The sequence below is a fragment of the Schistocerca piceifrons genome, chromosome 9 (assembly GCF_021461385.2).
Source record: "Schistocerca piceifrons isolate TAMUIC-IGC-003096 chromosome 9, iqSchPice1.1, whole genome shotgun sequence".
In the NCBI taxonomy this organism is placed as follows: Eukaryota; Metazoa; Arthropoda; class Insecta; order Orthoptera; family Acrididae; genus Schistocerca; species Schistocerca piceifrons.
Genome location: NC_060146.1, coordinates 83,254,751 through 83,275,042, shown reverse-complemented (window position 1 = coordinate 83,275,042; position 20,292 = coordinate 83,254,751). Strand labels below are relative to the sequence as shown.

Sequence of the window (20,292 nt, the reverse complement as noted above, 5' to 3'; positions counted from 1 at the left end):
AAAGGCCGGCCGCGGTGGTCTAGCAGTTCTGGCGCTGCAGTCCGGAACCGCGGGACTGCTACGGTCGCAGGTTCGAATCCTGCCTTGGGCATGGGTGTGTGTGATGTCCTTAGGTTAGTTAGGTTTAAGTAGTTCTAAGTTCTAGGGGACTTATGACCTAAGATGTTGAGTCCCATAGTGCTCAGAGCCATTTGAACCATTTTTAAATAAAAAGTTCATGCCGCCATAAAGGCGGAGGCAGGACACAGTACCACTACATTAACATCCGCTAACAGCTGATCAGACACTTTTTAAGCAGACAGTGTAATTACTAGAAATATCTACAAACAGGGATACGTTGTGCCATATCTGCATAAATCAACCCACAGAATTTTAGAATTGGAGTAAGAATTAAAATCCATGGAGAAGAAATAAAAACTTAGAGGTTTGCCGACGACATTGAAATTCTGTCAGAGACAACAAAGGACCCGGAAGAGCAGCTGAATGGACAGTGTCTTGAAAGGAGAATACAAGATGAACATCAACAAAAGCAGACGAGGATAATGCAATGTAGTCGAGTTAACTCGGGTGATGCTGAGCGAATAAGATTAGGAAATGAGACACTTAAAGTAGTAGATGAGTTTTACTCTTTGGGGAGCAAAGTAACCGATGATGATCAAAGCAGAGACGATATAAAATGTAGACTGGCAATGGCAAGGAAAGAGTTTCTGAAGAAGAGAAATTTAGTAACATCGAGTATAGGTTTAAGTGTCATGAAGTCTTTTCTGAAAGTATTTGTATGGAATGTAGCCATGTATGGAAGTGAAACATGAACGATAAGTAGTTTGGACAAGAAGAGAATAGAAGCTTTCGAAATGCAGAGCTACAGAAGAATGCTGAAGATTAGATGGGTAGAACACATAACTAATGAGGAGGTACTAAATAGAATTGGGGAGAAGAAGAATTTGTGGCACGACTTGACTAGAAGAAGGGATCGGTTGGTAGGACACATTCTGAGGCATCAAGCGATCATCAGTTTAGTATTGGAGCGAAGCGCGGAGGGTAAAATTCGTAGAGGGAGACCAAGGTACGAATACACTAAACAGATTTCAGTAGTTACTCAGAGATGAAGAAGGTAGCACAGGATAGACTAGCATGGAGAGCTACATCAAACCAGTCTCTGGACTGAAGATCGCAACAACAACAGAATTTCAGACCCTCATTCCTTGCAGTTCGTGTGAAACAGGTACCTAAGTGCTGAAAAACTGTCATTTACAAGATGGCACTGAAAGATTTCTTTGTACTTTGCTCGCATGTGTGCTGCCCTGTCTCCTACTAACCACCACATCCGCAGGCTAGATCCTCTCCATAACCTTCTTCCACTCTTGTTTTGCTTCTCTTCAACCTGTCTGGCAGTTTTCTTCAGCTAAGGAAGCATCTGATTTCTCAGTCCTGCGCGAGCCAATTTGTTAAATGGTATTAATTGCAAAAACTACGATAAGCGGTCGAGCCTTCTTAAGTATTACGTCTGTTGTCTCCATTATACAACGTAGTTACGTTGATGTCCTATATATCACAGGATGATGTTGTTGGGCACCAAAGCCAGACGAGCTTATTGAATCTTTGATTACTGTGTCGCGAATCGTAAATAGTGGGCATAAAATCGTACTGAATGCTTTCAACGAAAATTATTTTGAACTATTGCACTCGGAATATAAATGGTTGCGAAAACATACTTCACCGCTCAGCGACAAATAATGTTGTGCAAATAGGGAGCACCATGACTGATGCAGGGATCAGTGACCACACGGTCGTTGTAGCAAGACTGAATACAGTAACATCCAAATCCACCGAAAACAAAGCCAATGATATATATATATATTTTAAAAAGCGGACAAAAATTCTCTCGATACCTTCCTAAGAGACAGTCTGCACTCCTTCCAGTCTATGTAAGCGTACACCAGATATCGTTTAGAATTCAGAGAAATTATGTCGACGGCAATCGTGCGATATGTACCAAAGACATTAATAAGAGATGGTACTGATCCCCCATGACACACAAAACAGGTCGGATCACTGTTGCAGAAGCAACGAAAAATACATGCCAATTGAAAAGAACGCAAAATCTCTCAGATTGACGATGTTTTATGCTGAAGCTCGAAACTTAGTGCGGACTTCAATACGAGATGCACTTAAAAGTTTCCGCAAAGAAATTCTGTCTCGAAATCTGAAAAAGGTTCTGGTCGTACGTAAAGTGCACCAGCGGCAAGACACAATCAATACCTTCGCTGCGCTATAAGAATAGTGATGTTACGGATGACAGTACCCCTAAAACAGTTTTCCTAAACACGCTTTGCCGACATTTCTTCGCCGATGAAGGTGAAATAAATATTCAAAAATCCCAATCAAGAACAACTGCCAACATGAGTAACTTCGCGCAAGATATCCTTGATGTAGGATATCACTTAACAAAGGCAACGTCTTCGCCTCGATTTCCATTAGAGTTCCGGAACGTACAGTGTCTTCGGACACTAGGAATTACTCAAAGATAACGGCCTATCGACACATAGTGAGCTCGGATTCTGAAAACATTCTTGTCAAACACAAATAGCTCTTTATTTTCACGAAGTAATGAGTGCTATCGGTAGGGGATCTCAAATTGCTTCCATATTTTTACATATCGAGAAGACTTCGCCCCTCACAAGCGACCTCTAATCAAATTGGTGCCTATGCAGCATCGTCTCAGTTGTGGCAATGGAACTGCCGTTTTGTGTCACAAAGGTTACGGTCCGTAATAGTTTACAGAAAGTCACCGAGGAAAACGAAACTAATATCTGGTGTTCCCGGCGAAGTGTTACAGCAGAGGCCCTCTGCTGTTCCTTATCGATACAAACAATTTAGGAGACAGTCTGAGAAGCCGCCTTAGTTTATTTGCTGATGATGCTGTCGTTTATTGTACAGTCAAGTCATCAGAAGTTCAAGACCAATTGCAAAACGATTTAGATAAGATATCTGCGTGGTGCGGAAACTGGCAACTCACCGTAATTAATGAACAGTGTGATGTCATCCACATGAGAGCTACTGCAGGGAATCCGCTAAGTTTCGGTTACACGATAAATCTCACTAATCTAGAGAATGTGAATTTTTGGTAAACGATTTAAAGTAAATGACTCAAAATGGAACTATAGCATACATAATGTTGCGGAGTAAGAGAAGCGTCGTGGCAGAACACTTAGAAGATGGGGAGAGACTGACTATGCTACGCTTGTCCGTACTATCTGGAGTATTGCTGTGAGGGTATGGCATCATTACCAGATAGCACAGACGTAGGCCGTCAAAAAAGTCCAAAGAAGGGAAGTACGTTTTGTTTTACCACGAAACACCTTTCTTGTATTTGTAAATAATACATTTCAGCTATCATTCATCCTTAGGAATTTTTATTGGCAGATCTATATTTAAGCTAGAAACTAGCCATTATCAATGCACTATCATTTTTGATCAATGCATGTAATGCCTGTAGGACGGACTTCATCGACTGTTCATCGAATACTTTCTTGTATTTCCGTCGTTGCTTCTTCGATGTGTAGCCTGAACAGTAGGAGGCTAGGAATACATCCCAGTCTTACACCGTTTTCAACCCGAGCATTTTGTTTTTGATCGTCGACTCCTATTTTTCCTACTTGGTTCCTGTGCATACTTTATATTACCCGTCATTCTCTATAGCTTACACATATTTTCCTAGGATTTAAGAACATCTTCTACAAATTTAACATGATGAATGCTTTTTTTAGGTAGATAAATACTATGAAGATTCCCTGTTTATTCCTCACTTTTGTTTCCATCGGCGAGCCCAACGTTACAACTGCTTCTGCAGTGCCTTCGTCTTTCCTAAAACCAAACTGATAGTCACCTAACAAACCATCATCATTCTTTTCCGTTCTGATATGAATTATTCTTGTGAGCAACTTGGATGCATAATCTGTTCAGCTGACTATACCATAGTTGTCACATCTATCTGCTCTTGCTGTCTTCGGGATTGTGTGGATGTCATTTCTCGGAAAGTCTGGTGATGTGTCTGAAAACTTACAGGTTCTTTTTACGGATGAGTATTATGTAAGAGTTTCCGCAGTAACATTAAATAAATTTGTTCGTTTCTAGTAAGTAATCATGTAAATAGTTGTCGGTAGTTCCAAAATGCGAAAAGTATTAGACAGAAAATCCAGCGCTTGCGGGTCGCATACGATTCGTGTAGAATTTTTTCTCCTTTTTCCTGGCGTTTGTTGAACATTTCTCTGGTGTTCTCGCACTCGCAAAATAAAATCGTGACGAATAGCGCAGGCCTTATTTGTAAATTCTGTATCTCTCCCACTAATCAACTTGCGAGAGCATTCTGACTGGTTGAAAACACTCAAGAAACAGTCGAAGGAGAAGTTTATGAGCGACTCGCTTTCTGGCTGAATTACGAGTACTCTCTGGCAATATTGAGGACACTCTTGGATGCGTAACAAGACGCCTGTCGTGTGAAATAATTCTCGATCACCATGTAATCATTTAAAAGCTGTAACTTTTGCAGTATCAAATATTTACATCTACATCTACGTGATTACTCTGCTATTCACAATTAAGTGCCTGGCAGAGGGTTCAGTGAACCACCTTCAAGCTGTCTCTCTACAGTTCCACTCTCGAACGGCGCGCGGGAAAAACGAGCACTTACATTTTTCGGTGCGAGCCCTGATTTCTCTTATTTTATCTTGCTTATGTAGGTGGGTGATAACAGAATGTTTTCCCAATGGCAGGAGGAAAGTGGTTACTGAAATTTCATGAGAAGGTCCCGTAGCAACGAATGATTGCCACTCCAATTCACGTATCATGTCTGTGGCACTATCTCCCCTATTTCGCGATAGTAGGAAACGAGTTGCCCTTCTTTCAACTTTTTTGATGTCATCCGTTAGTCCCACCTGATGCGGATCCCACACCGCACAGCAATACTCCAAAGCCGGACGAGTGTGGTGTAAGCAGTCTCTTTAGTAGACCTTCACGCTTTTACAAGTTGTCCTGCAAAGCTATTTTCATCCCAATTCCGTATAGTACTCCTCTTCAGTTATTCGATCTACCCATCTAATCCTCAGCAATCTTCTGTAGCACCACATTTTAAAAGTTTTTAATCTACATTTGCCTCAACCGTTTTTCGTCAAGTTTCTCTTCCGTTCATGGCTACACTCCAGATAAATTCCTCCAGAAGTGTCTTCCTAATACTAACATTTATGTTCAATATTAATTAATTTCTCTTCTTGAGACACGGTTATCTTACTATTGCTAGGTTGCAATTTGTATCCTCTGAACTTCGGCCACTGCCAGTTTTTTCCTGCCGCGATATGAAAACTTGTCCGCTACTTGTATTGTCTTATTTCCTAATCTGATTCCGTCAGCGTCACGTGATTTAATTCGATTACTCTCATTACCCTCGTATGTGTTGATATTGATCTGGTGGACTCGTTTTAATACACCATTCGTTCCAAGTTCTTTGCTGTCTTTAACAGGCCGGCCGGAGTGGCCGAGCGGTTAAAGGCGCTACAGTCTGGAACGCACGACCGCTACGGTCGCAGGTTCGAATCCTGCCTCGGGCATGGATATGTGTGATGTCCTTAGGTTGGTTAGGTTTAAGTAGTTCTAAGTTCTAGGGGACTTATGACCACAGCAGTTGAGTCCCATAGTGCTCAGAGCCATTTGAACCATTTGTCTTTAACAGAAATACAAAATCTCAAAATTTTATTTCTTCTCTTTGAACTTTTGCTCCCGTTTGCAAATTTCGCCTTATAATGGAGAGATCAAATAACATCTGGGATTGGTGAAACCCCTGTCTCACCTTCGTCGACTACCGCTTCCCTTTCACATTTTCAACTCTCGTGACCGCAATCTGGTTTCCGCACAAGCTAAAAACACCTTAGTTCCCTGTGTTTTTCCCTGTCACCTTCGGAATTTTAATGGGCATAATTCGTAGTCATACTTCAATCAGTATTGTCAAACAGACTTTTTCTAAAAGTACAAATGCTATAGATGATTCTTCGTCTTCTGAGATAAATAGTAGAGTCGTATTACCTCTCATGATCCATCATTTTTCTAGAAACCAGACTGGTTTTCACCGAAATCGTCTGTTACCAATTCTTCCAGTCGTCTGTAAATAATTTAGGTCAGTATTTTGCCGTTATGACATATTAAACTGTAGATTTGTCACTTGACTTCTTTGGAATTGAATTTATTACATTCTTCTTCAACTATGAGGACATTTTTATGAATTTAAGAGTTCAGAGGAACTACATAGCTTTGTAATTTCGACACCATTTTTCGGAATATTTGATATTTAGCGATATTTATTAAACACCACATGCATTGATTCGAAACGATCCCAGCATACTATCTCTTTGGTTTTCTCTGTGTGACTGATTCCCTGTTTCATGGGTGTTTTACAGAATTGTTGTTTCCATTTCCTGAACAATATTGCGACGAACGACGCATCCACATTCTGCAGGTTCTGTGAGTTTTGCTGTACTATCCTCACTGCCTGGATCGCAGTCAAACTTCCAACTATTATCGCTTGCGCTCCACTGTTTATAGCACAGTTCGGCTTCCGAAGCCCACTACGCCCTCGGAGCCTTTCTTTTTCTTTTTTGCCAGATCACGCGCTGATAGTCCGTGAAATACACAAGTCTCTCAACGCCTCACAACTATTGTGAATGGGATAGTCGGCGAGATTTTAATAAATTGAATGTCGAATCCACTACTGTGATGGAAACCACGGTCTTGGACAGCGTCGTTAAGAATTCTATCGACATAAAGATTTTTCTCATTTTAAGAGTGGTGAAGGGCAACCCCATTTTAATTGTTAAAAACCATTCAAAAGCCAAGATCGCATAAAATATTTCTTTATCGAAAACAATTGGTTTCAACAGTTTTTACTGTCATCTTCAGCTCTTAAACATCTTTGGGTGGTAAAATATGACCATTTTACCCGTAACCTCACACACAAGATGTCAAGTGGATAAAAGTCATAAACGTTCGCTAAAATATTTAAAAACAAAAGCACCTTGTCCAAAAGACCGTGTCCATATACATATTACTCACAGATGCTTATTACATCATACAAACACGGTACACAATAGCACATCTGTTTACAAATGCTGGACACATGCTAAATAGTGCGAATTCGCAAGATGACGGGTAGTTGCCTGGTTTTTAATCGGCCCATCTTAAGTGCTTAGTGTTTGAGAATGGTATTCTGTCTTCACAGACCTGGCGGTACGAAATGCGTTAGACGTCGTGTTAGTGAAGAGGAATAAACGTGGGGCAGTCTGTTATTACCCTCACTGCTGCGTCTGGCTGAACTTGGATTCTACTCATACGTGTTATGCACACTATACGGCAGCAGAGTAGACAAGTCCTAAAGAAGAACATCGAAGCGTTGTGGTTTTGCGCCACATAAAGAACCAGTCGGCTTCTGTGTGATGTTACTGCGCGATCTCAGTTTTGCTGCGAAGTTTTGTATGTTTCTTGTACGACAAGCTCCCGTCTTGGGAAGCCTTGGCGGTGGAGGACGTGACCATTAAAGGTTCCATTTAGCTTTGCATTCGCCATTCTATTGTGAAGACGAAAGCAGCTAACTTCAGTATTCACTGGACTCGTTGTTAATCTCCACTTTTTGAAATTTTCATGCCCTGGACCACTAAGATGTAACTCTCACATAATATGTTCCTTATGAGCCTAATTATATTATGGCAGTATATAAAAGAGTTTCCTCGTTTCCATACTACATCATAAGCGGCTGTAACATCAATGAAAGCGTCGTTTAGTAGTTGTTGGAGCCCAGCTTTCATGTGTGAGTTTAAGGTAAGTACTTGACATGTACAGCTTCTGAATACTGCTTATTGCATGGGAGTATCTTCACAGACCTTTGGACCGATTCTGTTAAGGCTGCTTCTTTCCAAAATCTTGTATCAGCATCTCAGGGATACGCTTGGACTACAACTGACAGCTTTATTTATTCGCTGATTTGCCAGGCTTCAGTATAGCAATGACTCGTTATTTTGAAGGCTTTCTGAAAGTTACCCAACCGCATAATACTGATGAAGAAGATCGCAAATCACTTACGAGTCTCATTCACACAATTGATGAGGAACTCTGCGTGTATCCCATCCAATTCTGGAGCTTTGCGTTTTCTCGTTTCTTCGAATGCTGCACTGCGTCATCTAAGGTGAAGTCCCTGGAATACTTTGATTTGTTGAATGCCTTGTGCTACAGATTGCTAAGCTTTTACTTAACAACTCTTGTATGTGGTTTATATGAGGGGCTATGGAGGGAGATCTATTTGCAATCTGGTCTGGCGTTACTCCGGGGTCTTTGCAGGTAGGAGATCGACTTCCTCCTACTTTTTAAGAGACTCCATGGCTCTCTGCTTGACCTCGTAAAATACAGACTCTCGGTTTTTTGTTCCCTCATTCTTTACGAGCTTCATCATGGTGCTTTAGTAATTCCTTACCTGTTTCTCACTCATTGGTGGTTAAATTGGACATATATTTCTTCACAGTCATTAGTCCAGTGTCGAATGTATTCCTTCCAGAACCTTCAAGGCGCACACTGTTTGCTATTGGTAAAACTGCTCCAGCGGATGCCTCATAATTTTCTCTTAATGGGGCTGTCCATCTGATCAATTTATCACGTTTTTTGTAGAATTCAGTCCAGTTAGATTTTCTAAAGTTCCATGTTGATCTAGAGATTGATCTAATTAGAGGTATTTGCATTCCTACATCAAGAACTACTTGATCTAATTATAGGTATTTGAATTCCTGCATCAAGAATTACTGGCCAGTGTTTGCTGTTTGGGAATCCTCCAATGATCTTTCTTTATTGAGAAGTGGTCCCTGGTAATCCTGGGTTACAAAACATAAATTGGTGTTGGAACACCCCTTCGAAGTTATATTTACTTTCAATCAAAAACTAGGCTTATTTTGTTATGTTCAGCCCTACTTATACCATTAACACGACTACATCCAACTAAGCTACTCACTGCAGGTTTGTTCTCAGGCGACCACGATAGCAGTTGAGCCATGGCATGGTGGGCGTGGCTGTTGGTGCAGTCGGCGGTGTGGTGCTGCGCCGGCGTGGTGGCGGTGCTGTGGTGGCTGTGGGTCACCAAACCCCACGTCGACATCCCAGGGCCGCCCACACTGCCCATCATCGGGAATGCTCTGAACTTCCTGGAGCATCCAGTGACTCTCCAAAAGATTCGAGACTTCCACCGCCAGTATGGAGACTTGATGAGGTGAGCTCACGGCGTCTGTTGGGAGAGTGATTAAATCCAACATAGCATACAGGCAGAAAATCCCACTGTCTAAGAGGCTGGCCCACACTGGGCATTGCCAGCTGTCTAATCTTTGTATAGCAATAACGTAACAGTGGGCCAAGCGAAACTTCTGCAGACATAGGAGCATTAGAGAATTGGGGCAACAGTTGATCAGTGGTCCATAACACAGGAAACTAAAGGTTGCGCTCCTTCAAGTTACAAAAACCAGGAACACGTCTGAGTGAGCCTGCGGTGCTGTTAAATGAGGTACCCAAAATCCAAGCTGGGGATGGGAAATAACAGGCCAAAACGGACAGGTCAGAAGTCATCAGACTCTGCAAACTTGGACACTGATGTCTTCCTGATGGCACTAGGATGGGTTCAGGATACACGTGGAGAAAGTGCAACTAACAGCGTAGACCAGACCAATGCATCAGAAGCCTCACCTTAAGTTATCTGTTGCCCATTAGCAACGTGGCTACATTCTCTACAAAAAGGACAATCTTAGCGAGAGTGAGCTAAAGGAGGAGTGACTAACATCTACCACTCCTCGCTTCTCTCCATCGCAGCTAGCCTACAAGCAGTCACTGTATCGGTTCTTGTTGGCCATCGGTTTGTAGCGGAACTGAAATGATGTTACGCTGCCAGTAATTTGGAGCCCACGTGTCGGAAACGGGAGCGCTGTCGTGAGACTGTCAGGGAGCACACACTGATGCCATCTATTGGGAATTAGCGTGAGCTGACAGTAGCGGGAACTAGCCGAAAGGCACCACCACGCTATCCATCAGACAATGCACTAAGCTCTCGGACTCAAATGTATTCTTTTTCTTGTTAATTATAAGTTATTTAATATTGTTAAGCGATACTAGTAAATCATTATGACTGGTATGAACTCCAGGGTAATAAATATAAAATGTCTTAAACACTAAATGATTTCGATAAAAATGCAGGGTAAGGGCCCCACTCTTGGTGATACGAGCGTCGCTAGTGGTAGCTGGAGACAGAGGGACAGAACAATAGAATGGCCTGGGGAGTGTTGACGTGATCGGACGTTTGTAACTGTGATCACGCAAAAGTGTGCAATGGCGAAGTGGCGAATATCGTCGCCGTTTGTGGAGTAAAACGCGACGAATGGTTATCGAAGCCGCCTCTAAGCCACTGGGGCCGATTGTAAGAGTTCCTGCACCCAGATTTTATGGCGAACGTGCATTAGCTTGTACGAGTGCTACGGCTCGTGGTTCCAGCCGCCATTAAGGGCATGAGGCGTGAAGAGTTGCGTTATCCACATACATCTCACCACCAGCACCGGCACGTCCATCCAAGGCAAGACTGCTCGTAATTGTTAATTCGAACTTTATAGAAATGTAAAAGGAGAAAACCAGTTTTTCTTTTTATGCAAGTACAGAGGACAGAACACAGTTATGAGTAAAATTACGACGCATGTTGTTCATTGTAAAGTGTAGTAACCTCAAACATAGTATAGTGAAATCAGACTGAGGCCACCATCGCCTCTTTCACTTACAATTATTTTTGTTGTAGAATACTTTAGCGTACAAGAAGGTTGAAAATAGCAATGGTCACATCAGAAAGAGTCGCCATTTTATAGTTAACTTAAATTTTTCTGAGTAACTTTTTAAGTAACGTCACTTAAGCAATTCTACATCAATTGTTCAAAGAGTAATATCCAAAATCATTACATAAAGTCCAAGGATAGAAATTTGTTAACCCAAGTTGCATAAATAGTCTTGGTAGTAATTACCAAGGCAACACACAGAAATTGAAAGAGTATTTGCTTTGTTGAATCACCTTGAATGCTCAGTAATAGTAATATTCAAAATTAAGTTTAAATTCAATTCAAGCTGTTTTACTTTGAAGCGAGCCAAAAACTGATTTATTCTTTTGCTCCTTCAGAGCTGGCGACCGTAGTTATAAGTATTTTCTGGAGGATTCGACGGTAAGTCTGGTGCTCTCGCCGTGCTGATATGATTATCCATTGCTGCTAGCAGTGATGATTGGATACATAACCTCACCACCAAGTTAAGTGGTTCAGGTAGGCAGTGCTACCATGTGAACTATAGGGCACTGTAGGCCGTGGATCGAACCCGTTCAATCATCACAGGCCATTTGGGAAACAGTCCGGTAAGGAGTGTGCTTTAATCATTAGGTAAATACTGGCTAGTAACGGTCAAAATGTACATGCAAGTGAATTTAATAGCTTAGCAACGTCCAAGTAGCACATAGTTAATGTTGTGCAATGGCGAGGGTAGGAGTGGAGTAAAAGTGAACTGAGTGTGTGGCAGCTGTGCTGTATTCAAATATTAACAACTTGAATTCACTAAAACCCCTCACCATTAGGACTGAGCTATTTACCGTTAAAATACGTAGCAGTAAGCGCAAAGGCGTGACAGCTACAAGTCCGTATTGGTGATATACGTACGGAATTAGGAAGTGGGTCATTCTGTCAGGGGTGGGGGTGGAAATGGAAATGAGCGTTTGGCGTCATTGGCCGGGAGGCCCCTCGCGGGGCAGGTCCGGCCGCCATATCGCAGGTCTTATTACATTCGGCGCCACATTGGGCGACCTGCACGCCGGATGGGGATGAAATGATGATGAACACAACACAACACCCAGTCCCTGAGCGGAGAAAATCTCCGACCCAGCCGGGAATCGAACCCGGGCCCAGAGGACGGCAACCCGTCACGCTGACCACTCAGCTACTGGGGCGGACAGGGGAGGGGGTTAAAACAACTGAGTCAGTTGAGAACATACCCCGTTTACTGATGGTAGAGTTCGGCAGTTCATTCGCATTTGGCGACTGTGACAGGACTTACCAAGCTTCTAGAATAGTGGCTGCAATAAAAGTGTTTTATGTAAACTTGTAGTTTCAAGAAAATTTTAAAATTAAAATTCTGTTGTAGACAAATACACCACAATTGATAAGTTCAAGACGACAACCTGTAAAGCAGCAAAAGGAAGTCCAATAGTAGTAGTTAAACAAGTAATACTTGATTTAATAAAAATCTGTATTAGTGAACCCAATGTATCTGTGGATGCAAGTCAAAAGGGAGAGGATATGGAATTAACAAGTTTGTTAAATAGGATGATGGTACAAATTCGAGAAGGGAATGTTAGCTTGAAAGCAGAAATGGATGAAATCCTATCTGGAAAAATAAAAGCCAATTTAGATATTTTGAATACGCAAAGCCAACGTATCACAGAGGTAAACAAATCAGTAAATAGCATTAGGGCTGAAATAACAAATGTTCAGAGAAAAGTCACAGAAATAGAGAAAAGATTTGATACCAAAATCCAGAAAAATAGAGAAATCAGTGGAACCTTTGGTTAGTAAAAAATTAGAACCGATAATTGAAAGTAAATTACAGGTAATAGTACCAGCTGTGAAGACAGAGATTGTAAAGAAACGGCAGCTGATATTGAAACACTGCGCAATACCACGTCGAGTTTTGATGCAGGTGTGCAGAAGCAGGAAAGTACACTGCATAGTGAGATAAAATGGTTAAGTCAGCAAGTTCAGAATCAGACGTTTCCTAACTGAAGTGGTATCGCATTGGTAATGAATAAATCAGAAATACTGAGTAGGGAGGAAAAACACGATCCTCAAAAGAAACAAGGTGGATGGCATCCAATGGATTTTATAAAAAATTGCGAATGTGTCTTATCAACAGACATGTCGGATAAAGAAAAAATTAATTTAGTAATAGACGCTTTAGCAGGTCATGCTAAACTTTGGGGATTGAATTTGGATATGGACAATTTGAAGTTTACAGACTTCATAGAAAAGTTCCTAGAGGAATTCTGGGGCACACAACAGAGAGATAGGTTGTGGAGAGAATTCGTTGTATCCAGAATGCCAGAACTTGGCGTGGGCTCATGAAAGAATACTATGAAGGATGGTTCAAGTATTTGGAGTATCTTAAAGATCATAGATCAGAATCAGAGATAGTGTGGGAGTTGTGGAAAAGCTACGTGACGATTCAAAGCGTTATGTAGGAGGCACTCGTCGAACATTCGATGAATTTTTAGAAAAAATCGAGAATGAAGATAGGTGGCGTGAAACTAGAGAGTTTCGAGGTTTCAGAAATCAGAATGCAATAGTATAAGGTGGTAGGAGTGAACAGCAAATTAGTATGATGAGAGGAAGTGGTCAAGGAGGTAACAATCAGCGAGGGAGAGGAAACTATCAGGCAAACAGGGTGCAATATCAAAATCAGGAAAACTAAATGCCGCGCAGGTCAAGGGCCTAACGCGAGCGGAAAGAAAGAAATGGCCCAAATATAGGGAAGATCGGAGTATTCATTACTATAGTAGGATAGTGCGTCGTTCGCCTGAAGAGCAGTTTCATAAACGAAACTTTGCGAAGTATAATGCAGGGATGCAAACAGAGGAGAGAGAGCGGGGAGGAATTATTAAGGGAAATGATGTAGGAAAAGAATATCGGTCGGATTTGAAGGATCAGGTGAATGGAATAAGTACAATTCGAGGTCAGAGTGACGAATTAATGAGGGGAGAGTCAGAGAAGGGATTGTTTGTCGGGAGGGATGGCAACTGTGCAGAGAGGCAGGGGCAAGGGAGGAGTGATGTTGATTATGGTAAAAGATTCGTACAAATAGCCAACGAATCAAATCGAGAAGTAATTAAAGAGGAAAGGGTGGATAAGAAAAAGGGGCATAGTGCAGATACGCATGCCGATTCAGAAATTATCTTGTATGCAGAATACGTACATCAGCTCAAAAGTCAGCCTGCACAATTAGAAAGATCTTCCGCTCAAGTGATTAATTCGGACGCGAATATGACAGTGTTAGAGAGCCATACCGATTATAATGTGTGTCTAGTGACAGCAAGAGTACACGACTGTGATGAAGATTCTTTTAAAGAAATTAGCGAAAGTGTATCTAACCAAGAGAAAGAGTGTTGTGATCCCTGTAGCACTGAAGCAAATGAGTTGAGTGAGAGTGGAATTCCATTAGTAGGCGAAAATAATGAAAGTAAGAGTGGTGGATGTACTATCCAACGAAGGGAAAGAAGAGAAATGGATTATAATTTGCGAGAATTATTTGAATCAGAAGAAGGTCATATTTCTAAGGAGGAGGAATTATCGTCAAAGTCATCAGAAAGCATCCAGGGAGAAAAAGAAGTAGAGGAAGTTTCCGATTCTGCAACCGAGAGTTCAGGCATGACAGATTCGAATGAGGAAGAGACAGCATTAAAGAGCCTAGATGTAGAATTATTGGAAAAAGTGGTAGAAGAATTTAGGATGAAAAGGAGAAAGAAACCTCCGGATAAAATGGTCAGAATAAAAACCGGAAAAAGAATATGGCAAGACCTAGCAGTGGAGAAGGGTTTATTATGGGAAGATAAAAATAGCATGAAGGAGGACAACAGGATGCAAACAATCATACCCATTAATGTATGTGAGTACGATTTATATGTATTGTTGGATACGGGTGCTCAAATAAGTGCTATTTCGCACGCATTTTTTGAGATGATCAAAGAGCAACGAGGAGTAGTCATGATGCCAGTAACCGATGTTAAAGTGATAGGGGCGACAGGGAAGTGTAGTAAGCCCGTTAAGCATCAAGTGATGATGGAATTTAAGATAAAAAACAAGCTATTTTCGAATGCATTTTTAGTAGTTCCAGAGCTCAGTTCCGAAATCATTTTAGGCATTGACTGGTTAATAAAACAGGACGTAATTATAGATCGTGAGAAAGGGATAATAGTTTGTCAAGTTGATAGTGCAGTATTATAAATACCATTTGAATCATCTAGAGTAATGGAAGAGAACCAGCTGAGATGGGCAGAATTTAGGGATGATCATGATTCAGGAATAGGTAAAAAATTCGATTGGTTTCCGGTGAGGCAGATAGTTGAAGATGGAGATAAAGAGACAATCCTTCGAAAGGTAGTGGATGAAACGGAAGGATTATCTGATACCCAAAGGGAGGATCTATGGCAAATTCTGAAAGAAAATCAGGAGGTATTTTCGGACAAACCGGGTCGACTGATAAATTATGAGCACTGCATGGAGGGCGAGGAACATGAACCTTTCTTTAAACCACCATATAATGTACCCTTGTCTAAGAAAGAAGCAGTTGAAAAGGAAATAGATAAAATGGTTTCATGTGGGGTCATTGAACGGAGTTCTAGCCCATATAATAACCCATTGGTGATAGTAGGAAAGAAGGATGGAAGTGTGCAAATAGTGGTAGATGCTCGTACACTGAATAAAGTAGTGAAGAGGAAGTTGGATCGTCCTGAGAACATAGCTAATTTATTGCAGAAGTTTAATGGTGTAAAGTACATGACTAGTTTAGACCTAATAGCCGAATACTGGCAAATCCCATTAAGTGAGGAGTCTAAGAAGTACACAGCATTTTTGTTCAATGGCAAATGCTACCATTACACAGCGGTACCATTTAGCCTAAATACTTCCGTTTCAGTGTTCATTCGGGCTTTAGACAAAATTTTAGGGAGTGAACTTAGTTCGTTAATCACAGTTTATGTAGATGACCTGTTAATTGCTACAAGGACATGGGAAGAGCACATGGAGTTATGCGACAGGTTGTTCAAAGCTTTAATTAAAGGAGGAATGACCCTGGACCTGAAAAAATGCGAGTTTGTGAAGAAACAAATAAAGTTTTCAGGTCACATAGTAACACCAGAGGGAATTGAAAAGGATCCTGATAAAGTCAAAGCAATAAGAAATTGTTTGACTCCCAAGAATAAAAAACAACTAAAGTCGTTTATAGGACTTTGTTCCCTTTATCATAAGTATGTGGATGATCAGGTGTTCAGAAGCCCACATCTGAACAACCTACTTAAGAAGAACAGTGTGTATATATGGACTGAGGGATGTGAAACAGCATTCAACTGGCTAAAAGACAATTTGGCTAAAAATATAATGTTATGGCAACCTGACTTTTGTGAACCATTCCACATGGAAGCAGATAGTTCAGATTATGGATTGGGAGTATCCATGTTTCAGGAGGTAATGATAAATGGGGAAAAAACTCATAGACAGATAGCATTTGCGAGTAGAACCATGTCTAAGTACGAAAGAAAGTACACGGTTTCAGGGAAGGAGGCCTTAGCTATAGTATGGGGTTTTAGGAAATTTCAACTTTTCTTATGGGGACATAAGACTGTAGTCCATACAGACCACAAAGCTTTAATATTTTTGAAGGATTGCAGATTGTTACATAACAGGTTGACCATACGGGCGCTGTTTTTACAACAATTTGATATAGAGATCAAGTATGTTAAAGGGAAAGAACATTCAGTACCGGATGCTTTGTCGAGATTACCGGAAGGATGTGAGACACTAGAAAGTGGAAAGAACAGGGAAGGTGTTTTTGAGGTGAATTACTTCAAAAAAGAGGAAGGAAGAGAAAAAATTAGGGAATTATGTCGGAATATGCGAAGTTATCAAAGTGATGATGATGCACTCAAGTTGGTAAAGATAGAGTTTGACAATCCGGATGCAACTAACATAAGGGCTTCATATAAAATACATAAAGGTGTACTGTATCTTCAAAGATTAAGTAATCCAGGGAAGTGGAGGGTATGTCAGCCGGAACAACACACTGAAGTGCTGATAGATCATGTTCACTTGGCATATGGTCATTGTGGTGCACGGAAGTGTACCGATAAGTTAGATGAATGCATTACCTTTAGCAACATGGCATGAAGGGTAGCACAGAGGATAAGATCTTGCGATCTATGGCAAAAGGCGAAAGTAACAAATGCCACTAATCAAGGGCCCATGCAATCAATAAGACCTGATGAAGTATGAAAAATAGTAGCAGTAGATATCTTTTGACCATTACTGAAAACCATGGGGGGTTTTGTGCACATATTTGTAGCAGCTGAACTTTTCTCAAAGTGTATAAAGCTATATCCCTTGAGAAAAGCTACTGCCAAAGCTGTGTATGATAAAATGGTGTGCGATTATTTTGTGAAAGTAGGGAAGCCAAAGAGAATACTATCAGATAATGGTGTTCAGTTTTGCTCAAAAATGTGGAAGGCTGGAATGACTGAGAAACAGGTAGAAGTGGTACATATCTCAGCTTATCACCCATCAAGCAATCCGGCAGAAAGATATATGCACGAGATAGGTCAGTTATTTAGGACGTACTGCCATAGAAACCACAAGAAGTGGAGCATGTACGTGAGTGAATTCGAAGAAATCATGAATTCATTTACTCCAGAAAAAATCCTGAAAAAGACAAGAAGTAAAAGTCTAGTAGAAGACCTACTAGAATATCCAGATAGAGTTGAATTACATTGTGATAGTAAAAAGAACTAAGTAAAAGACAAGATGAGGAAACAAGCAGATGCGAGAATTCGTTGTCACGAAGAAAAAGTAAGGAATCCTAAATTCAAAATAGGTGATCTCGTTCTTGTAAAAACACATGAAAAGTCAAGTGAAATTAATAACGTGATCATCAAATTTACACACACACACACACATATATATATATATATATATATATATATATATATATATATATATATGGATACATAGTGGATATCAAAAGGTATGAACCACGGATTCTACCAGATTGAAAATTAAATAAATAAATATATAAATAAATATTAAAGTAAAGCAATATGTAAACAGTTTTGTTTCTTTTGTTCTATGTGAAAGGCAAATGTTCACTAAAATATGCTGCAGTATTCTAATGAATCCTCTAGTTTAAGTAGAGACTAAACAGATAGGGACAGACTGAGCTTCTAAGAAAGCCTTAATGGATGTGTAAATAAGTGTTGTGGAAGATGTAGAAAAATGAGGAGGTAAAGTGAAAAGGACAGGCTATAAAGCAATAGGTGCATTACATGTGTTTTACTTGCCTGAGATAAAAGAAGTGTATTTAAAGTTTTTGTAAAGAAATGTTTAAAGTGTACTGTGTTTAGAAGTAAGAAAATTGGAAAGAGTATATTTAAATCATTTGTGTAATGTTTAGTTGTAAAGAGAGAAAGATTTGGTGTTGAATTTTAAATATGTAATATAAGTGTGGAGGTGTACCAGTAAGAAAGGGAAAAACCCTTTGTAAAAAGCTTAACGATCGTTTTCAGATTCATTATAGGAGAGACTTCATTTTGAATTATCACTGTTAGATACTTCAATAAGATGTGGGGCGTGTGTAACTGAACTGAAATGATGTTACGCTGCCAGTAATTTGGAGCCCGCGTGTCGGAAACGAGCGCGCTGGCGTGAGACTGTCAGGGAGCACACCCTGATGCCATCTATTGGGAATTAGCGTGAGCTGACAGTAGTGGGAACTAGCGGAAAGGCACCACCATGCTATCCATCAGACAATGCACTAAGCTCTCGGACTCAAATGTATTCTTTTTCTTGTTAATTATAAGTTATTTAATATTGTTAAGCGATACTAGTAAATCATTATGACTGGTATGAACTCCAGGGTAATAAATATAAAATGTCTTAAACACTAAATGATTTCGATAAAAATATGGTAGGGGCAGGGCCCCACTCTTGGTGATATGAGCGTCGCTAGTGGTAGCTGGAGACAGAGGGACTGAACAATAGAATGGCCTGGAGAGTGTTGACGTGATCGGACGTGTGTAACTGTGCTCACGCAAAAGTGATTGGGTAACGGCGAAGAGGCGAATATCGTCGCCGTTTGTGGAGTAAAACGCGACGAATGGTTATCGAAGCCGCCTCTATGCCACTGGGGCCGATTGTAAGAGTTTCTGCACCCAGATTTTATGGCGAACGTGCAGTAGCTTGTACGAGTGCTACGGCTCGTGGTTCCAGCCGCCATTAAGGGCATGAGGCGTGAAGAGTTGCGTTATCCACATACATCTCACCACTAGCACCGGCACGTCCATCCAAGGCAAGACTGCTCGTAATTGTTAATTCGAACTTTATAGAAATGTAAAAGGAGAAAACCAGTTTTTCTTTTTATGCAAGTACAGAGGACAGAACACACTTATGAGTAAAATTACGACGCATGTTGTTCATTGTAAAGTGTAGTAACCTCAAACATAGTATAGTGAAATCAGACTGAGGCCACCATCGCCTCTTTCATTTACAATTATTTTTGTTGAAGAATACTGTAGCGTCTAAGAAGGTTGAAAAGAGCAATGGTCACATCAGAATGAGTCGCCATTTTATAGTTAACTTAAATTTTTCTGAGTAACTTTTTAAGTAACGTCACTTAAGCAATTCTATATCAGTTGTTCAAAGAGTAATATCCAAAATCATTACATAAAGTCCAAGGATAGAAATTTGTTAACCCAAGTTGCATAAATAATCTTGGTAGTAATTACTAAGGCAACACACAGAAGTTGAAAGAGTATTTGCTTTGTTGAATCACCTTGAATGCTCAGTAATAGTAATATTCAAAATTAAGTTTAAATTCAATTCAAGCCGTTTTACTTTGAAATGAGCCAAAAATTGATTTATTCTTTTGCTCCTTCAGAGCTGGCGACCGTAGTTATAAGTATTTTCTGGAGGATTCGACAGTAAGTCTGGTGCTATCGTCGTGCTGATAGGATTATCTACTGCTGCTAGCAGTGATGATTGGATACATAACCTCACTACCAAGTTAAGTGGGTCAGGTAGGCAGTGCTACCATGTGAACTGTAGGGCACTGTAGGCTGTGGATCGAACCCGTTCAATCATCACAGGCCATTTGGGAAATAGTCCAGTTAGGAGTGTGCTTTAATCATTAGGTAAATACTGGCGAGTAACGGTCAAAACTAACATGCAAGTGAATTTAATAGGTTAGCAAGGTCCAAGAACACATAGTTAATGTTGTGCAATGGCGAGGGTAGGAGCAGAGTAAAAGTGAACTGAGCATGTGGCAGCTGTGCTGTATTCAAATATTAACAATTTAAATTCACTACTACCTCTTACCATTAGGACTGAGCTACTTACTGTTAAAATACATAGCAGTAAGCGCAAAGGCGTGACAGCTACAAGTCTGTAT

At 40.6% G+C, this 20,292-nt stretch overlaps 1 protein-coding gene across 2 annotated transcripts in view; it reads left to right on the top strand.

Moving 5' to 3' along the window:
• Window positions 1-20,292, top strand: part of LOC124716977 (cytochrome P450 4C1-like) — a 166,323-nt gene that overhangs the window by 23,158 nt on the left and 122,873 nt on the right. Inside the window, exon 2 of one of the 2 annotated variants that reach the window (XM_047243581.1) lies at window positions 9,058-9,295. In XM_047243581.1, the coding sequence (XP_047099537.1) occupies window positions 9,081-9,295 (215 nt within the window). In that variant the 5' untranslated portion in view covers window positions 9,058-9,080. Of the gene's footprint in view, window positions 1-9,045; window positions 9,296-20,292 lie in introns of both variants that reach the window. The other variant, XM_047243580.1, reaches the window with a different exon arrangement.